Source organism: Argiope bruennichi, chromosome 1 (genome assembly GCF_947563725.1).
Source record: "Argiope bruennichi chromosome 1, qqArgBrue1.1, whole genome shotgun sequence".
Taxonomy (NCBI): domain Eukaryota; kingdom Metazoa; phylum Arthropoda; class Arachnida; order Araneae; family Araneidae; genus Argiope; species Argiope bruennichi.
The window spans coordinates 126,486,586-126,509,006 of record NC_079151.1 but is presented as its reverse complement, the minus strand read 5'-3'; the positions used below and the strand labels follow the sequence as shown (position 1 = coordinate 126,509,006).

Below are 22,421 nucleotides of genomic sequence, written 5' to 3'. Positions count from 1 at the left end.
GATATTATCTTGTTAGTGTGGCGCAAGAATTTAAAGAGAGAGATTACGTACATGTATCATTCTTGTCAATCGATGACTGTTCTAGATTACGATGACAAGTCGCCTTCATGCCGCTTCAAAACAGGATATTAATATAGCCTTTAAGGATAAAAAATATTTCAATATTTATTATATAACAATAGTTGATATATCAGTGGTATTCTGATGATGATTAGGTGAGTGCTAAAATGGCGTTACACCGGTAAAAGCTCATAAATAAAATTAAAAAAAATAGAATTTAAATAGCTGTCAAAGGACTAGCTATTCAAAAAATTTTTTCATAATCTTATGTACTAGAAGCTAAAAATAGCCAAAGAAAAAAAAGGCGCAGGCATAAAAAGAAAAAGTGGAGAGGTCTAAATAGCCCAAGTAGAAGAGTTTACTTAATATTCCAATAGCATCATTGAAACACTATATTTACTTCATTCTCCATTACTTCATTCTTAATTTATCATTACTTATTATTATTATTATTTATAATTATTATTAGTTCATTCTTCATTTATCTATATTTTACTTCATTCTCCTTTCTTACATTTTTAATGTTCTAGTTAGGAAATGTGTGTTTTTATTTTTCAGGCACTACTTTCGGCTGACCAGCAAAAGAACCAAGATTGGAATTATAATAAGACAGTAAACCATTTGATTCATTACTTGAATTCATCCTCTGTTGACCTCCAAAGTGTATATTTAATAATTCCAATTTTAAATGGGAAAAGCCTATCGCATATTAAAAACACTGATTGCTCGACTAAAACGCAACGTAAGTATGATGACATTGCTAAGTATTATTAGGATAATTATTTAAAACATTTTATGATTTATTTTTCTAATTTCTTCCATAATTAATTTGTAATTATTACGTGTATTAGATTAATATGTAATTTTTTTAGTTTCATTTTCTTATAATTAATTAATTTCGTATAATTTATTAATTTCTTATAATAAATTGCATTAATTTAATTGAATTAGTCTGGAAAATAAAACGAGCATATTTTATAAAATAAAAGTGAAAATTCTGTTTCAGAGATCATGTCCAAAGGAAACAATTATTTTATTTTAATTTTAACATTAGCAAAAGCAAACGATTGAATGCTTTTATAGATGAATTTGAACATCATAATATTGCAAAAAAATATTTTACGGATTAAAACGATTTTTTAATTATTTACTACTATCAATAAATACAAAATGTTTACTATATAAAACCTTAATTAAACCAATATTTACTTGACCGAAGCTGGAGAAAATAAAATAGCCATTTTCAAAAGAAAAATTCTGTGAGCCATTCTTGCTGGGATAGAAGTCAACAATGTTCGGAAAAGAAAATACAACTTTGAGCTATATAAAATCTATAGAGAGCCAGATATTATAAAGTTCTTAAAAATAAATCGGATGAACTGGGAGGCTCATATATTTAGATTGAATGATTAGATTTCATATTAAAAAAGTCTTTTACATAAAATTCTAACATGTAGGAAAAGGATAGACTGAAAATGATATTGTTGTTGTAGGACTGTAGGCCTTGGTCCACATGGGCTATCGTGCCACTGAGTTAGAGATTAATTTTGAATCATTATTTAATTTACGTTAATAAAATTTGGTGACTTTGGATCAAATTGTTGGCACTGAACACAAAAACAAACTGTAGATAGCCGACGCACATACACAAATAAACCCATGTTCATTCCTGTTTCTTATGGCACTTGCCATGGACAAGCCCGCTGTTCGAAGACAGCCGATTTAAGCCTGAGGGGGAGCGCCTCTTGTTTCTATAGTAGCGCCATCTAGGGCCAAGAGAACGACTTTAGCCACACACAGGTCACAACTCTTTTTACGGGACGGACTTTATTCACGCATTTCATTTATTCATTCATTCACCGATCGTAATTTAGACTTGAATCAGAGAACGATCACCCCTGATCCAGTACCCCCAATAGTATTACTTTCGACATGAAGGACTTTGTGACCACGACAGATTTATATGTGCTTCAGCCACCAAGCAAGCGGGGAATCTTCGACCGGCGGGGTTCGAACTCGCAACCTAAGTGACGCAAATCCAACGCTTTACCAACCAGGCTATCCCGGCGTATCCCGAAAATGATATGGATGGAGTCAGTGGAGACAGACTTCCTGGATTTCCAGGAAAGAAATTGGCACTCAAGTCTCAAAAATAGAATGCGGTGGAACAGAAATCAAAGGAAGGCACTGGTCCATCCTGTCTATTTAGTCCCAAATATGATGATGATAATATTGGAAATTAAATTAAAAAATGCTAAAAAACAAAGAAAAAATAGGCGAAAATGTCATTGTATGATTAAAATAGTAATTTTTAGATAATTAGAGATATAGTTGTGGAAAATATTGCCATCAAACTCCAAAGGTAAGCCATAGCGATAACTCATCTGGCGATTGTTAAATCGATTTTCGCTCTGAATTAAACTATTTAATGCACATTTCTTGATTTCTTCTGCATCTCCTTTCCTTTGAGTGAAGTGTTTGGCGATCTCTCGCTATAGTACTTCTAATAATATTTTGTAGCTTTATTAGTGAAGTGTTGAATTAAGTGTAGTTGTAAAATCTTTCAATGAGGCAGTCTGATTGATTGATTGAAAATGGGATGAGAATGGGATTTTTGGCAACAAAAGCCGCTGTCCCCTAATGCCAACAGAGTTCATTGAATAGATGTTAAAAAACTTCTGAGGTTGGTGGAGAATCCAATGATACTGTTGATTAGAAACAACTTTTTGAATAAATGCTTTGAATGAAGAACAAGAATGAAATCAATATTAAGTTTTACAAAAAAAGTTTGACCTATGAGTTTATATTTGGAACAAAACAAGAATGATATGTTCAATGTTGTTTACAAGATTACAAACTTGACAGTGAGGATAAATACGTAAACCAAAACCTATTCAACAGAGCTGGAGTAATAATCATCCGAGTAAAAAGACGTTTAGTTATGATATATTCTCTTCTATTTTTGAGCCATGGATTAAGAGAAAGCATGGTGGGAACATCGTCAATAGATTCTTGATATTTGCTGTTTTGGATAATGTAATTCATTTTTTTGTAGTGAGATTTCTTGATAATGAGAAATTAAATCTTCTGAAGCAATCCACTTCAGCAATAGGTGCGACTCTATGATTGTTTTTGATAGTACGTCCGTCTTTTCATTCCAATGAATCTGTTAATGTCTTGGAGACCACACCTATCATATTTTCTGATTTAATTTTCCCTATGCTTGAATTTTGCCAGCTAATATGTGAAAGAGTTTTGGAGATTTGATTGTAAGGTATATTAAAGCTTCAAGGGCCACATAGTTGTCTGTCAACAAATCAGATTTTTTCTTGTAACTGAAAGTTCCTCCAGAGCTTGAAAAAGTACCAAGGTTTCCCCCTGTGAAAATGGAATTGATGGAGTGAATTCGATAGACGAAGAATTGGTATATGAGAGAGTCTGAAAGCTCATGTAGCAATTTGTTTAGATTTGACTGTTGCCATTCTACAATAAATAATGTAAGAGAAATTTCTGGGCCCTATACGTTAGCGTTATATATATATATATATATATCCTGAATATGGACATTGTTGAACAATATTTATATTCATGATAAATAGTTACAAATTTTATGAATGGTTTTTCTAATTTCTCTCATGGGAAAATATCCTTATTCTTTTTTTGTTGATTTAAAAAGACAATAAGGTTAAATAATGAAATGTATGTAGATAAATTGGCAAACAAAATTATAGCATTAAAAATATTCGTTTTGCTCACTTAAGGTAATTGCCCAAAGAAAAAATTTGCTGCTGTCTCAAATTTCCTGTTTTAAAATTATTTAATATAATGTTTGATATACTTAATTTGTCTCTCCAATAAATTTTCAAACTCACATACTATGGTTGCTTATTTGCGTTATCAGCTGTATTGCTGGAGGACATTTTAGAGTACGATTAACTCCAGATTGCAGAGAGTTTTAATCATTAGCGCCCTGCTTTCTTTCCTACTTAAAATGGACACTGCAAAATTACATATTAAAATTAAATTTGTGCGGTAATTTTATTTCTTCTAAATCTCTCGGAAAATATTTGAGGCATTTTCAGAGAGATTTAATAAAATTTATCTGAAAATACATGAAATATTGAGTGCTGAGGTGGAAAAGATCCGTACTAAAAAGTATAGATCTTTTCGTATATATCCAATATTTCAATTATAGAAGTTTTAAAGGTAGTGGAAAGAGAGAATGACCATCGATATCATATATTAATGGAAAAAAATCAAATGCAAATTTGCATTATTCTCCAATCTTTTCCCTGTTTGAATGATCGCTGATGATCGTAAAATCTTCTGTTAACCCACTTTTGACGAAGTATAAGAAATAAAAAATCGTCTTTAAAAATCCTCCCAAAATCCTGAATATATAACAATGATTGTTCGCAAGTTTCTGGCCGTAACGTGATTACTGCATAACATTAGAATACCATTTCTGATTACCATATTTAGCACTCTGTGATGTTTTTTCACCTTTCTTGAAGTTGAAAGTGGTAATGTTAAGAGGTAAATACTGGGAAAATATGGAATCAATAATATAAGAAACGACAAGATATATGAAAAGCCACATTCCGCCGAATAGAGGAAAAATGTTGTAACAGATATCAAGATACTGAAATACGCATCTAAAGAAAGTTTTAATTTAAAGAAAAAATAGACTTGAGACATTAAATGCCACACTTCTGGCTCCCATCTGCTATCTAATTGTTCTAAATTATTTATTTATTTAATTAGATTAATTCATCTGCAATTCCGAATAAATACAGCAAAAAAAGATGTCATCAAATTAGATAAACGGTTCTGATATTATGCGTAAGTCGTTGCAATAAATATGTTTACCGTCAGCAGATTGGTGATCGTTATGTATATGCAAATTGGTGATGTTTATTTTTATGTATTGGTGTTTCTGGAAAATATTGTTTCTATGTTCCAAAATTATTATCTCAAAACAATAATTTTGAATTATCTTAAAATTCAAAAATATTCCTCTTTAATAAAGTATATTTTATTTCTTACAATTTCATTTTTATTTCATACACAATCCGTTGCAATGTTTTTGATGAAATTCAAATTCATCTATAAAAATATTCAATAGCGTACTGTTGCCAATGTTTAAGTTTGATATATAAATTGCTTTCTTTCGATAATAATTCGATAATTTGCAGGCAGTAGATTGATTTAAATGGTTTTCTGTTTTTCAATTTTTATCAAATAACAAGGTGCATTTAACAAAATGCTATATTCTATATTAATATACAGTCTGCAAAGTCAATAAATTAGGTGGACAAACTAGTGGCCAAAGATACTAGTTACGAATAATGCAAACAAAATGTTACACATTTGTGATAATGGTCTTTGTATTACAATAATTTTAATGTAGATTATCGTACATTAAATAAATCACTTTAAACAAATTTCTGAAACATGTACTGGTCTTTACGGATCAAACTTACTTTATAGTTTCATTATGGAAATTACAAAACAATTTAAAATTTTGGACAAAATTCTTCAATGATAAAATTGTCTGTTTGCACATTTGTGTGTGAATTCGATAGTTCCAAAACAGAATAATCAAGATAGATGAAACTTGGAAAGATAAGCAAAACTTTATACTAAACCTTGCATCTAATCAGTTAATGTCAAATAGTTTTTAATGCATATATAGTTTTCTTAACTATGTGAAGAAACTAAACACAAAAGCAGCTGTATTGTATAAATAATTGAAAGAGTCGAAGTACTCTAGCTAATTTACTAGATAGAAGAAAATTTACATCAAAATTCAGTTTAAAGTGTTTTAGTTCCTACTATTAACCTTAAGTTTTCAATTTACTTAAAAACAAATTCTAAATCTAAGTGTTTTATAATGCAGCAACAGATAGATTAATCTAAGAATTTCTTTAAAGTAAATATAAATTTCATTGATTTGTTACTCACTATTTATTTTTCCTTATTTGGTTTATTTAAAGGAGATTCTGTATCCGATATTAAAAGCAAGTTGGGTTCGAAAATGCGTGTGCAGTACTCCCTCAATTTAGGAGATGAAAAGGACATCATCCACACCATTTCGCTTCGAGTACCACAGAACATAACGATCTTCGAGGTCATGCAATTAGCACAAGACGCAGATTCTAAATACAAGTAAGGTTCACCCATTATGCTTTTTTTTAAAAATTCTTATGCTTATTCGTACTATGGAATCCATACATAATGTATCTGGTCATCATGGTTGTATCCGTCATTCATTAACTGTTAACATTCCTAAGTTCAATTTAGTACTTATATTGCATAATTAAAGAATGATGGATACGACAATTAAGAGTACATCGCCACACCATTTCGCTTCGTGTACCTCGAATATCATGGTCTTCGAGGTCAGGCAATTACCACAAGAAGCAAATTCTAAATACAAGTAAGGTTACTTCCATTTTAAGCTTATGCATACTTTGGAGTCCATGTACACTGTATCTGTTCATCAAGGTTGTATCCATCATTCATTAATTGTTAACTTTACTACGCTCACTTTAATATTTAGGTTACATAATTAAAGAATGATGGATGCAACAATGAAAAGGACGTCGTCCTCCCCATTTCGCTTCGGGTGTCGAAGAACATCACGATCTTCGAGTTCATGCAATTAGCACAAAGAGCAGATTCTAAATACAAGCAAGGTTACTTCCATTATGCTTTTTTTAACTCCTAAGCTTATCCATATGTTGGACACTGTACATACTGTATTAGGCCATCATGGTTGTATCCATCATTACTTAACTGTTAACTTTACTACGTTCGCTTTAATACTTATGTTACATAATTAAAGAATGATTGGTTTTGGTTGCTTAAGTTTCCTGGCACAAAAGCCAAATCTGGCCAGCGGCGCCATGCAAATGGTAAAAATTAAATTCAATGATATTAAAAAGCTATTTAAATTAGGTTAAAGTATGATTATAAAATTACTCCATATGTATTAAAACGACACTTTAAAAATTTAAAGTACAATTGCATTAATATCCAACATATGATTTTTTTAAAATTGTATATGAAACCTAAATAAAATTCAACAAACCAATGGTTTGTAAAAATTTAAAAATATTAGGATGAGGTCTGTCACCCACTAGCTCACGGATATCTATGGAAACTGAATTAAAAAACCGTAACCGCTGATTATTAAAAACAGGACAATCAATTAAAACATGACGTACACAATTAAAGAATGGTGGATATAACAATGAAAACAACATCGTTCACATTCATTTCCCTTCGGATGCTGGAGACCATTACAGTCTTCAAGGTCATGCAATTAGCACATACAATTCATATTTTGATAAAACATTTTAAATAAAATAACCAGATCTCATAAATTCAAAACGAGTATTGTGGATGGATGGCGAGTATACTGGAAAGTTTTCTTTGGATATTTGTAGCTTTTATAACAGTTACTGAATGCTATAGAAAAAGATTTGCATGCATACTATGAGCTATCAAGATAAATAACCCTTAGGTGGATATATTTAGAATGTATTTCAATAGATATTTTTCTTCAATCTTTATTAAATCATCCTTTAATTTCTTATTGATTTTAATGAAGATTTTCGATAAAAGCGGCTAGGAATAGGAAAAATTTAATTATGGACATCCTGTATGTCTTCGTCTCTCAAATTTAAAAATTTTCCTTTATCTTTTTGTCACAAATTTGAGATTTTCGACATTTTCCCCAGTTACCACTTTGATACATGAATTAGGCGCTAAAAGACTTTTTTAATTGATAAAAATCTACAGTTTCAAAATATTTTATCAGTTAATATATATTTTAGTGAAAACTCAAAATTCATGAAATTCCCTCATGAGACGATTTCATAATTTGTAAACATAAATTCAAAATTATGGTTTTTGTATAAGTCACTGAAAAAATTAAAAATTGCTAAAGGGTTGAAAATGTTAACTAATTTTTTTTCATTTATTATCATAAGCTACATCAATCGTATTTAGATAAATATTAAATCTATATATTTATGTATGAATGAATTTTCATCATAAATAATTTTTAGCTGAGGAAAACAAAGAAAAAAAAACATTACCGAATATAACTATGATTATCAGTATATTTTTTAATTCTAAGATCATTTAAGTATACTTTTCTGAGGAACATAATTATAACTGGGATAATCAAAATGCAAAAAATTAATAAGAAATTTCTATGCAAACGATAATTTAAGATTATTTTAAATGACATTTGTTTGTCCCAACTATCCAGTAGTTATTCACTCGCAGAACATGATGTTGCACAATATTATACAATATTGCGCAATATTGTATAATATTGTGTAATATTGCACAATATTATACAATATTGTGTAATATTGTATATTGTATAATATTGCACAATATTATACAATATTGTGCGATATTATATCATATTGTTCAATATTCAACAATATTATATATTATTTCGATTATTTTTAATATTCTACAATATTGTATAATATAAACGTACATAATGTATGGGGTCCTTATCATACATTATGAAAGGTATTATGTATGAAAACAAGCAGGTAACAATATTGGAAGATAAGAGGTCACTTTGAAGTTTAAATCTTGTAATATTGTACATTAATTAGTATTTCTTTTATTATTTTTTTTCAGATTTCGAGCGAAGAAAATGAAAGAAAAACTATACATCTATGACATAGCAAGAATAACTAACGATGTTGAGGATGGTAAATTTTGGTTGTTGTATGTTGGAAATGATGCTGAATCTGTTAGACTTACTAATGAAAGTAAGAACATACCCAAATTTTTGTAACATTTTAAGAATTTAGATGAGGTTTTCTGATTGATAAAAACATCAATAATGCTATTAAAATTTTAGAAAAATAATTTTTAATTCATTTTTATTAGTTTAAAAGTAATTTATAAAATTATTGCAGAGGGAAAAAAAATCTGCTATTTCCATTGTATGAATGGAGGCTATTTTTAAAATCAATCATAAAGTCTATTTCCAAATATAAAAAAATTCCATATATTTTGGAATATATATATATATATATATATATATATATATATATATATATATATATATATATATATATATATATATATTGCATTGGTACTCAGTGTGTATATCAGTATATATATTTAGTGCATTGGCACTAAACTCATTGGCACGACAGCCCACATTGACCAAGGCCTACAGTGCCAATACCTGACATATACTATATGTCGCTCAGGTTTGGAATTAAAACAAAACAATTCGATTCAAAAAGAAAATTGTAATCAACATCCGAAAAGAATCACTAAACAACCAGGAATGGTCTCCCCAAAACTTTCTCGCATCAGAAAACGCTTTACATGACACTGGCGACAATTAACTTTAGGTTCGAATTAAGCATTTTTACTGAATATATCGTCTCAGTTTTGGCGAGTTATTTGGCGATTAACCCTGGCATGCTTTAATACTATCCAAAAATAGAATATGTGTTTTAGACACATTTATCTCAACTGATTGGAACAAGAATTTTACACAAAACTGTACTTGTAATCAAAATTTTCACACCAAATTTGATATATTTAAGTCAATGCCTTTTTACTTATCGTGTTTACATGTTTCTGAAAGTACAGACAGATATACCGTCGACACGCAGTTGGAACTGGTTCATATTTTGACAGATATCTATTCTATGGATGTTAAATCTGCGTACCGAATCGTATCTCTAACTCTCTTTGTTTTGCAATTATTGTGTTAACTTTTATCCGAACAGCCGGACAGAAGCACCTCCTCTGAACAGATTTTACTCAAAACTTGATAGAAATCTAGAAAAGACCACATACAGAATTTCAACCGTCTAGTTTGAATCGTTTTTGGGTTATTTTGTCACAGACAGACAAACAGACGAACACTTTCCAAAAATGCGTTTCGAACTCAGAGAAGTTTAACAGTGGTGATTCGTCAAAATCTCGATTTCGAATTGTTTGAAGATTACTGTACTTTACTACGTATACGAGACTTTACTACGTCTACTACATATACTTTACTACGTATACGAGACTTTACTACGTCTTCTACATATACTTTACTACGTATACGAGACTTTACTACGTATACGAGACTTTACTACGTCTTCTACATATACTTTACTACGTCTTCTACATATACTTTACTACGTATACGAGACTTTACTACGTCTTCTACATATACTTTACTACGTCTTCTACATATACTTTACTACGTCTTCTACATATACTTTACTACGTCTATACTACGTATACGAGAAAGTGAAAAACCCATTACTAGTCGTCTCTGAGAAACTTTCTCGTAGAGTTTCTAATGAAAATGTTATAACTTTCTAAAACTACACGCAAAATTGTGGACTTCAGTCAGGTGTTGATCTGAGCACTTATGTGAACGCCACGATTGCTCAAATTTTTAATCTCAGAGTCCTGCACATGGGAGTTCTATGCTGGAAATTAGACCACTATTTGAGCATTATTATCATCATGAAAATGACAAATAATATTTACGAAAGACCCTATTAGCATGCAATGACCGTCGATTTTATTGTGCTATTAATCATTGGGATGCGAGTAATATAGAATTACCAGAAAACCAAAAATACATTTGAACGCCTTCTTTCCGAAAGTTTCAAACTAAAATTTGGCATAGAACTTCAATTTTAATTCGATCGCAACCAAATTTTAGTTATTTTATTGCATTTTTCAGCCATCGCTTTGACATGCATTTGAAAGTACAAAATAACAGACGGACAACCTCTTGAGAGATCCGGATTCAATTTTTGATACAGTCTACACCTTATATGTCGGCTTACTATAGATCTCAAAGCTGTGCATCAAATTTTATTTATCGAAATCTTTTCATTTTGTATTTATCCATCTACCTTATGTTTGGAGAGTCAGATAGACAGATTTCTTCGATTTTGGATTTCGTCCAACATTCGATAAAAATACCAATTTTGGTATATAGACAACACAACATATTTCACCTGTCTAGCTGAAAGGTTTTTTGAGTAATGGTGTTCATAGGCATAATTTCAAAAATGTGTTTTTCCTATTTGGGTATGTCCGAAATGTAAAGAAATAGAAATCCCGGAGGGTTTTTTTTTTTTAAAAAAAATATTTTCTCTTTGTATTCTAGGAATTGAAAACTGTTAAACAGAAATATCCCCAAAAAGGAACAATTTTGCTTAGAGTGTAACACTCACATGAGCAATAAATTCAAATGCAAAAAAGTAATAGACGTGGGATTCAAAAACAAACAATAAATGAATGTAAAATGAAATATATTTTGCTATTGCTGTATGATGAGGAAAGGTGCTATAATTATAATCTTTATAATTATAGCACTTTGCTTCTATAAAGGGAGATAATCCGACAAAAAAAACCCTACAGATTGCCATAGTATTTATGGACAATAATGCTATATAATGAAGTAAGATGTTATAGTTATAATCTTGAAAATTATAGCATCTTGCCATTATAAAGGCAGATTATCCCAAATAGAATCTAGAGATTGTCTTAGTATGTAAGGAGAATATTTCTATATGATGAAGCAAGATGCCAAAATTATAATCTTTATAATTATAGCATCTTGTCTTTATAAAGTCAGATCATCCGAAATAGAATCTAGAGATTGTCTTAGTATGTAAGGAGAATATTGCTGTATGATGAAGCAAGATGCTATAATTATAATCTTTATAATTATAGCATCTTGTCTTTATAAAGTCAGATCATCCGAAATAGAATCTAGAGATTGTCTTAGTATTTAAGGAGAATATTGCTGTATGATGAAGCAAGATGCTATAATTATAATCTTTATAATTATAGCATCTTGTCTTTATAAAGTCAGATCATCCGAAATAGAATCTAGAGATTGTCTTAGTATGTAAGGAGAATATTGCTATATGATGAAGCAAGATGCTATAATTATAATCTTTATAATTATAGCATCTTGTCTTTATAAAGTCAGATCATCCGAAATAGAATCTAGAGATTGTCTTAGTATGTAAGGAGAATATTGCTATATGATGAAGCAAGATGCTATAATTATAATCTTTATAATTATAGCATCTTGTCTTTATAAAGGCAGATCATCCGAAATAGAATCTAGAGATTGTCTTAGTATTTAAGGAGAATATTGCTGTATGATGAAGCAAGATGCTATAATTATAATCTTTATAATTATAGCATCTTGTCTTTATAAAGTCAGATCATCCGAAATAGAATCTAGAGATTGTCTTAGTATGTAAGGAGAATATTGCTATATGATGAAGCAAGATGCTATAATTATAATCTTTATAATTATAGCATCTTGTCTTTATAAAGTCAGATCATCCGAAATAGAATCTAGAGATTGTCTTAGTATTTAAGGAGAATATTGCTATATGATGAAGCAAGATGCTATAATTATAATCTTTATAATTATAGCATCTTGTCTTTATAAAGTCAGATCATCCGAAATAGAATCTAGAGATTGTCTTAGTATGTAAGGAGAATATTGCTATATGATAAAGCACGATGCTATAATTATAATCTTTATAATTATAGCATCTTGTCTTTATAAAGGCAGATCATCCGAAATAGAATCTAGAGATTGTCTTAGTATTTAAGGAGAATATTGCTATATGATGAAGCAAGATGCTATAATTATAATCTTTATAATTATAGCATCTTGTCTTTATAAAGGCAGATCATCCGAAATAGAATCTAGAGATTGTCTTAGTATTTAAGGAGAATATTGCTGTATGATGAAGCAAGATGCTATAATTATAATCTTTATAATTATAGCATCTTGTCTTTATAAAGTCAGATCATCCGAAATAGAATCTAGAGATTGTCTTAGTATGTAAGGAGAATATTGCTATATGATGAAGCAAGATGCTATAATTATAATCTTTATAATTATAGCATCTTGTCTTTATAAAGTCAGATCATCCGAAATAGAATCTAGAGATTGTCTTAGTATGTAAGGAGAATATTGCTATATGATGAAGCAAGATGCTATAATTATAATCTTTATAATTATAGCATCTTGTCTTTATAAAGGCAGATCATCCGAAATAGAATCTAGAGATTGTCTTAGTATTTAAGGAGAATATTGCTATATGATGAAGCAAGATGCTATAATTATAATCTTTATAATTATAGCATCTTGTCTTTATAAAGGCAGATCATCCGAAATAGAATCTAGAGATTGTCTTAGTATTTAAGGAGAATATTGCTGTATGATGAAGCAAGATGCTATAATTATAATCTTTATAATTATAGCATCTTGTCTTTATAAAGTCAGATCATCCGAAATAGAATCTAGAGATTGTCTTAGTATGTAAGGAGAATATTGCTATATGATGAAGCAAGATGCTATAATTATAATCTTTATAATTATAGCATCTTGTCTTTATAAAGTCAGATCATCCGAAATAGAATCTACAGATTGTCTTAGTATGTAAGGAGAATTCATATGACAAATGGATGACTTTCCAGACCAAATTACATGTTACTACTTTATTATGTATAATATAATATGTTGTTAATAAGGATTCGAACTCTACATTTCGATACATATACATTCTTTCAGACATCTCTGAGTTCTAAAAAAAACAATTTCAAAAAAAAATTATGTCTATCTGTGTGTTTATGAACATGCTAAATTAAAAATGCTTTGAGCTAAACAGACGAATCTGGCATATGGTCTTTATTCCAAATTTGTCGATTTTTATCAAATTTCGGATGAATGACATTCACAGGAATTCTTCCTGGCTGCCCAAAAACAAATAAATATGATAATTACAAATCGTAAAAAGCTAGATAGATAATATGTGGTACATTTAATATCTATAAAGTATATCCATATCAAATTTGAAATCAAATTCGTATGTTTAGTATTTTTGTACACATTTAAATACTATAATTCAAAAAAACATAATAACTTAAATAAATGAAATTTGGTTTACAATTTTGGCATGTAATTAATCAATCATATCAAATTTGAAATCAAATCTCCAAAGGATAATTCCTTTTTTGATCATTATTTTCTTATGTATGTAATGACTTAAACAAATAATTCTGGTATGTGATCTTGTGATTATAATAGTAGTTCTGTGTCAATTTATTTTTAATTGGTTCGAAAAAAAAGCTTTTAAAATACGTATTCGATTTTCTGGTATTTTTCTATAAATTGCATATCAAAGATTTATCGCCAAAAAAAATGCCAAAGATTGCAAGTCGTAAAAAAGGGATTCTTGCCAAAGGTAGATCTTTTGTAACTATTATTCGCCAGTCGTATGCATTTAATCTACAAGTAGTGGATTACTTTAGTATATTAACAAGCACCCAACTCTCATTGTGTGTGTGAAAATAAAGTCGGAGCTTTCGTAGTATGGTTCTGCATCATGTCCGAAATTTTATACAGGGAGGAGTAGGTTTGTTTTTAGCTTAGTTATATTAACTTCCTGTTTTACTAGAGCACTAGGCTACTTTGAGACAACCTCGTAATTTTGAACCGCGGTCAGACGTCGAGGTAGTCACCTGAGCTGGCAACCCCTCTCCAAACTTCACACAACAGCAGCGGGAGGGCGTTTGGACTCAACGGATTTAAAGTGCAACAGACCCGCTTACACGACGATTCTTCGGAAGAATCGGGTCTCGAAATTGAAGGTCTCCGGTTCTGAAGCCGAGATCTTTCCATCAGGCCACAGCGGCCGACAGGCAGGAGTAAGAGGTAGATTAGAGAATATGCGATAAAGTTCGGAGACACCACTTCCGCTCTTTTACAACGCCTTTTCGAATTATTGCGTGAGCAAGTTCATAGTCAATATTTGTAAGATCAGAAGTAATTTATATTTAAAAATAAGTTCTCATGGGTAGGGATCTGACTTGATAAAATCATATGAAATGGTAAAACCCAGTGCTTCATAACTAGTTTTAGCAGCAAAAGAATGAAATTTTCCATTCAAAATGCTCTAGTGTTAAACATAATAACAGAATCGGCTGAATGCATAAAATTGATGCTGTACTTCTATACTTATAATAAAGCTCAATGTGTGTGTGTGTGTGTGTGTGTGTGTGTGTGTGTGTGTGTGTGTGTGTGTGTGTGTGTGTTGGCTCTCTACAGGTCAGGTCATTTGACATACAGCTATCAAATTTGGTACATGTATACCTTACAGGTCGGAAATGTGCACCTGGGGTCCCTTTTGTTGAAATTTTAATTAGAACTTTCATTATTAATTAAAAACTAACTTTCCCGCCAAAAACATCTTCTATTTTCCCCACCGCCAACTTTTCCGCCAAAAGAATCTTCCATTTTGCCCACCGCCAAATGAATAAGGCTTCAGTTTTTTTTTCTCCCAACAGTAATGAGGCTAGGGTTAAAATTTTTCGGCGGATTATTTCAATCGGTTCTGTTTATTTTCTTAATGTTTGATGCATTTAAAATTAAACATTGTTAATTAATCCATGTTTCAGATTCATTCTGAAGTACTTTTGAATTAAAATAACACAGAATAAAGGAAATTAAAAATGTATAATCTGCATAGCGTTACCCCAACTGGCGAAGAAAAATTCACGCATTTGCGTTACCGTAACGGGCATTGGAAATTCACGCATGCGCATTGTGTTCTGATTGTTGACAATATTATCAACGGATGATTCTTGATTTAAATTATTTTTAGGTTAGTTGCAAGCTTTTGTAATTAAATTGTATTTATGTTAGTTATATATTTTTTGTATATGCTTATAATTTTAAGTACATCGTTTTTTAAGTACTTTTTTAAACCTGTGTTCGACCGATTATTTTAAACGATTCGTTTTATTTTCTTAGTGTTTGATGCATTTAAAATTAAACATTGTTAATGAATCGATCTGTTCATGATGAATTTCAGAAAATTTTGTTGACAAATTCTTGAGATATTACATAAATTAAGAAAGATATTCTTTAGTGCCCAGAAGTGTTATCAGTAATCATATTATAAAAAAAATGCTTTGCTTCAGTAAAAATATTATTATATTAATTGCAGATTAATTCTTTCCACTTTAATTTAAAGCATAAATTCTACGAGAGGTAACAGAAAATTAGAGAGATACATTTAACGTTATGACTGAAGGCCTTTATAATATTATGAGTGAATTATATGACTGTCAAAATTTGAAGTTTTAATATATTTTGATGAAGAATCTATTAAAGTAGGAATTGCGTAAAATATTTAATTATTAAAATTTAAACTGACATTAAGATTGGCGAACCGGCTGGTCGCCAAAGGCGGCTAGTAAATATATAAATCTATTTTTTTCATCAGTGTATTTATTGATTCAAACTCAAATACATTTAAATCATTTCTCTATGCTCAGAATGCTCAATCTGTAGAACGAAATAAATTTTTTTATGTACAAATGCTATTATTTTGAAGTCATATTTGATTCATTATTTTTATTTTAATCTATAGGTCCGGATAAAGTCATTGTACAAGATGGAGCGCATATAACTATGTGGTACAAGAAAGCACAAGTTTGATTTTTCGGAGATTTATATTGTAATAAACTGTAATTTTATGTTTTGTGAGATTAAATAAAACACAATTATGCGTAGATGTTTATAATTAAAGTAATCTTGTTCAGAACACTGAAAAAATAATTAGTAGTAACAAGGTTATTCTTTCGATGACATCATTTTAGATCAAGTACAAGAAATTTCCATATTAACCCTTTAACCGTTTTGCTCCCTTGCTACCTAATTAGATACACCTTCCATTTTGGAAATGGGCTGTCTTACTGAATTAATTAAGAATCCATAAAATACTTGAAGTATTCGTATATTGAATATAATTTTTTATATCGAATTATTGTGAATCATTTTATTTTAGTTTATAAATCCAAGTAGTGATAATGCGAGACCCTTGACGCCCGGCCAAGACTTGTAAGGGGTTAAAATGAAATTTTTTTCTTATATAAATAGCGTTTCTAGTATTTTTAATCTTGCTAAACAATGATTTATTTATTTATTTTTTTGCTATAAATAAGAATTTTTGCTGTTTTAGATAATGCTTAGCAAAGATTTTTTGATCATATTTCTATTCACCGGAAAAATATAAAAACACCTTTTCCTCTTTCTAAAATTACAAACTGGTATTTTTATTAAATTGCTGGAGTCGGCATTGTGAAAATGTTTTTAGTTTTGAATTTAAATTAGGCTCCAGATTCTTGTTTTTATGAATTGCAAGGAATTCAGTTATAAACAAATATTATTACAGCGGATGAAAACCTTGATAGTATATTGAAACAATGGAGGATGATATATAAAGACCGGAGTAGCATCGGAAACAAATATATATAAAGAATACAAGGAAAAACAAAGAATTATATTTTATTACATTATCAAAAACATTAATACTCTAATAGTACTAATTCATGCTATCTTAATATACTGTTACATACTAAAATTTCTTGCATCTTTAGTGCAAATTTAAAATATTTTTTCTCAAGATAATGCTTTACAGTTTGGCGATATCAAGCAAAGAATTCCATTTATTAAATTGTCTCCGAAGCAGAAAAGAAAAGTGATCGGCTAATATTGATATAATATTTTGAAAACCAAGCTTCGCTCAAAATTTTTTTTATTATTACGAATATTTATTATATACGAATCACATACTGATTACAGATGAGCATTTTTCAATCTTACCTAATATCATATATATTAGCACCTTCTCACAAAATTTTGAGGTTTCAATAGCTTATCATCCTACGGTAACAGTGCAAAACCACAAAAATTTACAAAATGGTGCTATATGATAGTGTCATCATGAGAGCAAATAGAAAAAGTCTCCGATAGTTAGTTATAAAAAAATATGTATGTAAAATTGCATTGCTTCAGAAAAGACATCTATCCGGATAAACTTAAAAAGCAAAAGCTTATCTAAATATGAAATTCCGAGATACATAAAATAAATAAATTTATATATATACAAGTATTGCTTGTTTATATATATACAAGTTATGAGATTTAATTATAAAATTATTATATATAGCTTTTAATGAGTGCGTGCACGCTTTTGTACTCTATAGAAAGATGGTTCGAGTTAGAACTGCGGAATTTGAAAGGGTGAAATGGGCAGTTTATGAAACTTCAATTAGAGTTTTAATTCATTAAAAATTGAAGCGGAAGCTTGGTGTTTTACCTCAATAACTTCCGAAAATACTTCTACACAAAACTGATTTTTATGTTACTTCCAAATTTAAATGTCTTTTTTTATGAAACATCATGTCTCTTTTTAGTCTGCTTAGTTTTCGCAAAGAGTTCTTTAGAATCTAAATATATATTTTGTTGCTTAATTTTCAATAACAGCATTTATTCTCACTGTAAAATTCAAATAATTTTCAATGTTCCGTCAAATAATTAATCTTGCAATTTTTCTTTTCATTGTTGAAAGAAAGAACGAATTTGCTTATTAATTTTGATAAGACAGTTTACATAAGAACTCAGAAAGTGGAATGACTGAACTCCAAAGCAAAATGTACAATTTAAAACAAATTACGCAGACACTGAAGTTTTTTTTATGACACTACAATGTAATGGAAGTCAGTTCCATTAGGAATTTCACTGACACAATAAACAAAACAGTACACGGTGTCCATGAAATAACTTTCCCTGTTTGGAGGCATGGGCAACAAAAACGAATGAACGAAATGAAACAGCATTTGCAATATTTTCAACATTCTGATCTTCGCGGTATGCAACATTTTGCATACCTTATATGACATTCTGCACTGCTGCTTGTAAATTGTCAGTTTCGATGCTCATAACAACTCGTCTTGCGTTCTGTCTAAGACATGCAAGTTTGTTTAAGTGCAGCCACGGCATTACATTATCTAATGTAGAACTCCATTCAGTTATTACTTCACCAAAAAATTGATTATAGTCGTATAGGATTTGACACCGATAAGATTCCCTCTGGGGATCCCTGGATGGTTTGTCGCCTCTTCCTTTCTTATAGCATTTTCTTTCTTTCTTTTTATGCTTCTTTTCATTTTGTACTCATCCAACTAGTTAATGTTATAGGCACCGGGACATCGGCTGGCGTTATATTATGTCTAGTGTAGAACCAATAAATGTTTCTACTCTACTGGTAACTACCAGTAAATGTTTCTACACCAGTTTTACCAGTAAGGTAGAGTCCATATTAAGCACACATTAACAATCAGTCATGAACATATCAATAGTCAAGAACGAACTGCTAACAAGTCGTTTGACTTTTCCCTTTTTATAAGGAATGCATACTGCTGCTGTCACGCACGCACTAGGAATTTTGTATAATCCATCTCGATGTGCAATTTTCCTCTTTCATACGTGACAGCAGCGCCAATATTTCTTCTATCGGCAACTTTTAGTTATTTTTCCAGCGGAAATTCATCTTCCCATGCCTTTTACAGTCTGTATAGTTAACCATCTAACTTTACGACACGCCTCGCAGGCACACGGATTTAAACCATAAAACTGAATGACCGGACCGCCGCAACAGCAATTGGCGGGAACTGTGGTTGAGTCCTAAGGGCCGCCACCGGCCACGGTACAATCCTTCCCGAAGGAAGTACGTCCCGTCATCGATGGGAGGAGTCAGATCCCCCACCTATTAGTGTACCCTCCAGGGTGGTGAGATCCAACCATCATGCCGGAAGCATCTCTTCCTCATTTCGAGCTGCCCCCCACTGGGGGTCTTACAGTCTGTATATGAAATGTGGTTTCATTTCTTTCATTCTGTTTACCTTTAGAAGCCTCCAAAAAGGGAAAGTTATTTTATAACCACCCTGTATAAGGCAGTTAAAAATAAGACAATTTTATTCACTGCTACAATATTATAGTTATATATATATATATATATATATATATATATATATATATATATATATATATATATATATATATATATATATATATATATATATATTGTTTAGGGAATATATTATTTATTCCTAAACATTTTGTTTCAGGAATCTAGAATATCAATTTCGGAAAATCTAGAACATCGAAAACTAGAATGAAGATTTAATTAAACACGAACAATATTCCAGGTAATCCTGCTGATTTTCTAAGTTAAAAATGAAAATAGATTTTTTTAGATAAGTAAAATTACAAAACCGCTTAAAAAATAATAAATGACAAAACATAATGTTAATAATGCAATAACAGCAAAATTAATATATTCAAGGAGGAATAAGCCCTCATTGCACTACCCTTTCAAAAATAGTAATTTCTTTACTGCTTTATTTCGATATCTGCAACGGAAACTCTGCGCAATATCTATTTAAAGCGAAGAAACTGTTGTGGTATAAATAAAATGGTATAATTACAAGTGAAACGACTAATAATGGCTGTCGAAGTCCCCAGAAAGAATGATGCAGAACAAATTTCAATAAGTCACTCTGAAGAATTAGGGCTTATTTAACAGGCTAATGAGATTGCTGAAATGTGCCAGCAGGTGGTGCTTTCCTGCACAGATATTGTAAGCTGATATCCCATTCCTCGAGAACAATGAGGCTCAAAAGCTGGAAAACATTTACATCGCAGTTTTGTTTTTAAGAAGTGTTATTCTCTTACTTCTTCTATTTTAATAAATATATAGCCAGAGGGTCCCCAAAGTTTTCTCGCTTATTCTCTAATAAACGTGTCATGCCAGAGAACGTCTTATTAGCAATGGCGTACAATAGTTACAAAATGTTAACTTGAGGTGTGAATTTGGCAATTTCACTGGATCTATAGTGTGATTCCTGGCAAGTTATTTAGAAATCAATCTCTTTCATGCTGTTAATAGTGTCTGAAAACTGAATTAGTTTTAGACATGTTTATCTCAACTAATTTAAACAAACATTTGACGCAAAGCTGCACTTGTAGTCACATTTAAAATTTAATTTATTTTCATCAGTTATTTTATTGCAGGATTTTCCTCCATTATTGAAAGCGAAAGAAGAAGGATTCTATCTAGTATATGTAGAGTTTACAAAAAAAAAGTCTCACGTTAAATATTTCAGTGTTAAAACATTACAAAAAATACCACTATTACGTAAAAAATGTTATACAAAGTAAGTTTATAAGGCGCCGAAATTTAGAAAGTAGATAATCCAGACAATTACAATTATAATATTGTCTTGATATCATGTGACTGATTTCTATAGAAAGATTAATGTACGAAATGCATAGCACATATTTAAGACCAGTGATTCAAAAACTATTTTGGTCGTGGAACCCCAAAATTTGTTGCCAATGATCGCGGAACCCTGAATATAATTTAATCAACGACTTTTCAAAATTTAATATCTGATATTAAATGAAATAAGTATAATTTTGGTATTTCAGATTTTATTGAAGTAAGAGAAACTAAAAAAAAAAAAAGAAAGAAAGAAATAATTCATCATCATCAAGAGAAACTAAAAAAGAAAATCATCATAGAAATAATTAATAAAAATACAAAACATAAACTAAAATAAATGGAAAATCTTTAATGTGAAGAATGCACCTGCTTCTTTGATTCCATAATTCTCTTAAAAATTGGGCGTTAGGTTTGATAACTGAACACGCAGATCTGGTGCAACATCAAGTTTGTTACGAAATTCGGTTTTTGTCGCAACATATTTTGAAACCCAGCTTCACTCAAATAAGTGGTTGCAAACGGCAATATAATTCGAATAGCCTGTTTTGATAAATTTGGATATTCATCGAATACATCTGACCAGAATATAGTTAGTGAAACTGTTCTAAATGTGGCTTCTTGTGTATCTGAACTCAATTCAATCAAATTTCATAATCCATATAATGAAATCCTTTTGGTTTTTCTTTTATTTTAAAAGGATCTTGTACCTAGTAATTATTTTTATTCTCTCGGTTTGGAAAATAATCACTGAGTGATTGCTGTAAACTGGACAGATGTGTTTTTATACCATCACGGATTTCCATACCTAAATCCATTTCAGATTCTTAGAGAAAATGACGTAGCGTTTGGAAACACTCGAAGTAATTTTGCTCCACAGCTGAAATCCAATATTGTATTTTCCTTGAAAAGGCAACCAATTTATCTTTTGTTTGCAATATGTTGACTTGTTTTCCTTGCAGAGCCAAACATATTTCGTTCAATTTTCCAAATATATCAGCGAGGCTATTATTAGAGGCTTGGCTATTAGATTAAATAATAGCCAAGCCATATTATTTAATCTGTCTGATAATTCAAATGTATGACTAATAAAATAAGCCATCAGTTCCTTTCACAATTCAAATATTCGCACAAGCATTGTACCACGCGATAACCATCTAACTTCCGTGTGAAGAAGTAAAGTGGTGT

The 22,421-nt window shown here is 30.3% G+C and overlaps 1 protein-coding gene across 1 annotated transcript in view; it reads left to right on the top strand.

Moving 5' to 3' along the window:
• The window catches only part of LOC129976586 (uncharacterized protein CG3556-like), a 63,650-nt gene extending 46,983 nt beyond the window's left edge, over nucleotides 1–16,667 (top strand). Inside the window, exons 8-11 of the mRNA XM_056090229.1 lie at nucleotides 619–802; nucleotides 6,057–6,228; nucleotides 8,731–8,864; nucleotides 16,539–16,667. Coding sequence (XP_055946204.1) covers nucleotides 619–802; nucleotides 6,057–6,228; nucleotides 8,731–8,864; nucleotides 16,539–16,606 — 558 coding nt within the window. The 3' untranslated portion in view covers nucleotides 16,607–16,667. The remainder of the gene's footprint in view (nucleotides 1–618; nucleotides 803–6,056; nucleotides 6,229–8,730; nucleotides 8,865–16,538) is intronic.
• The last annotated feature ends 5,754 nt before the right edge of the window (nucleotides 16,668–22,421 follow it).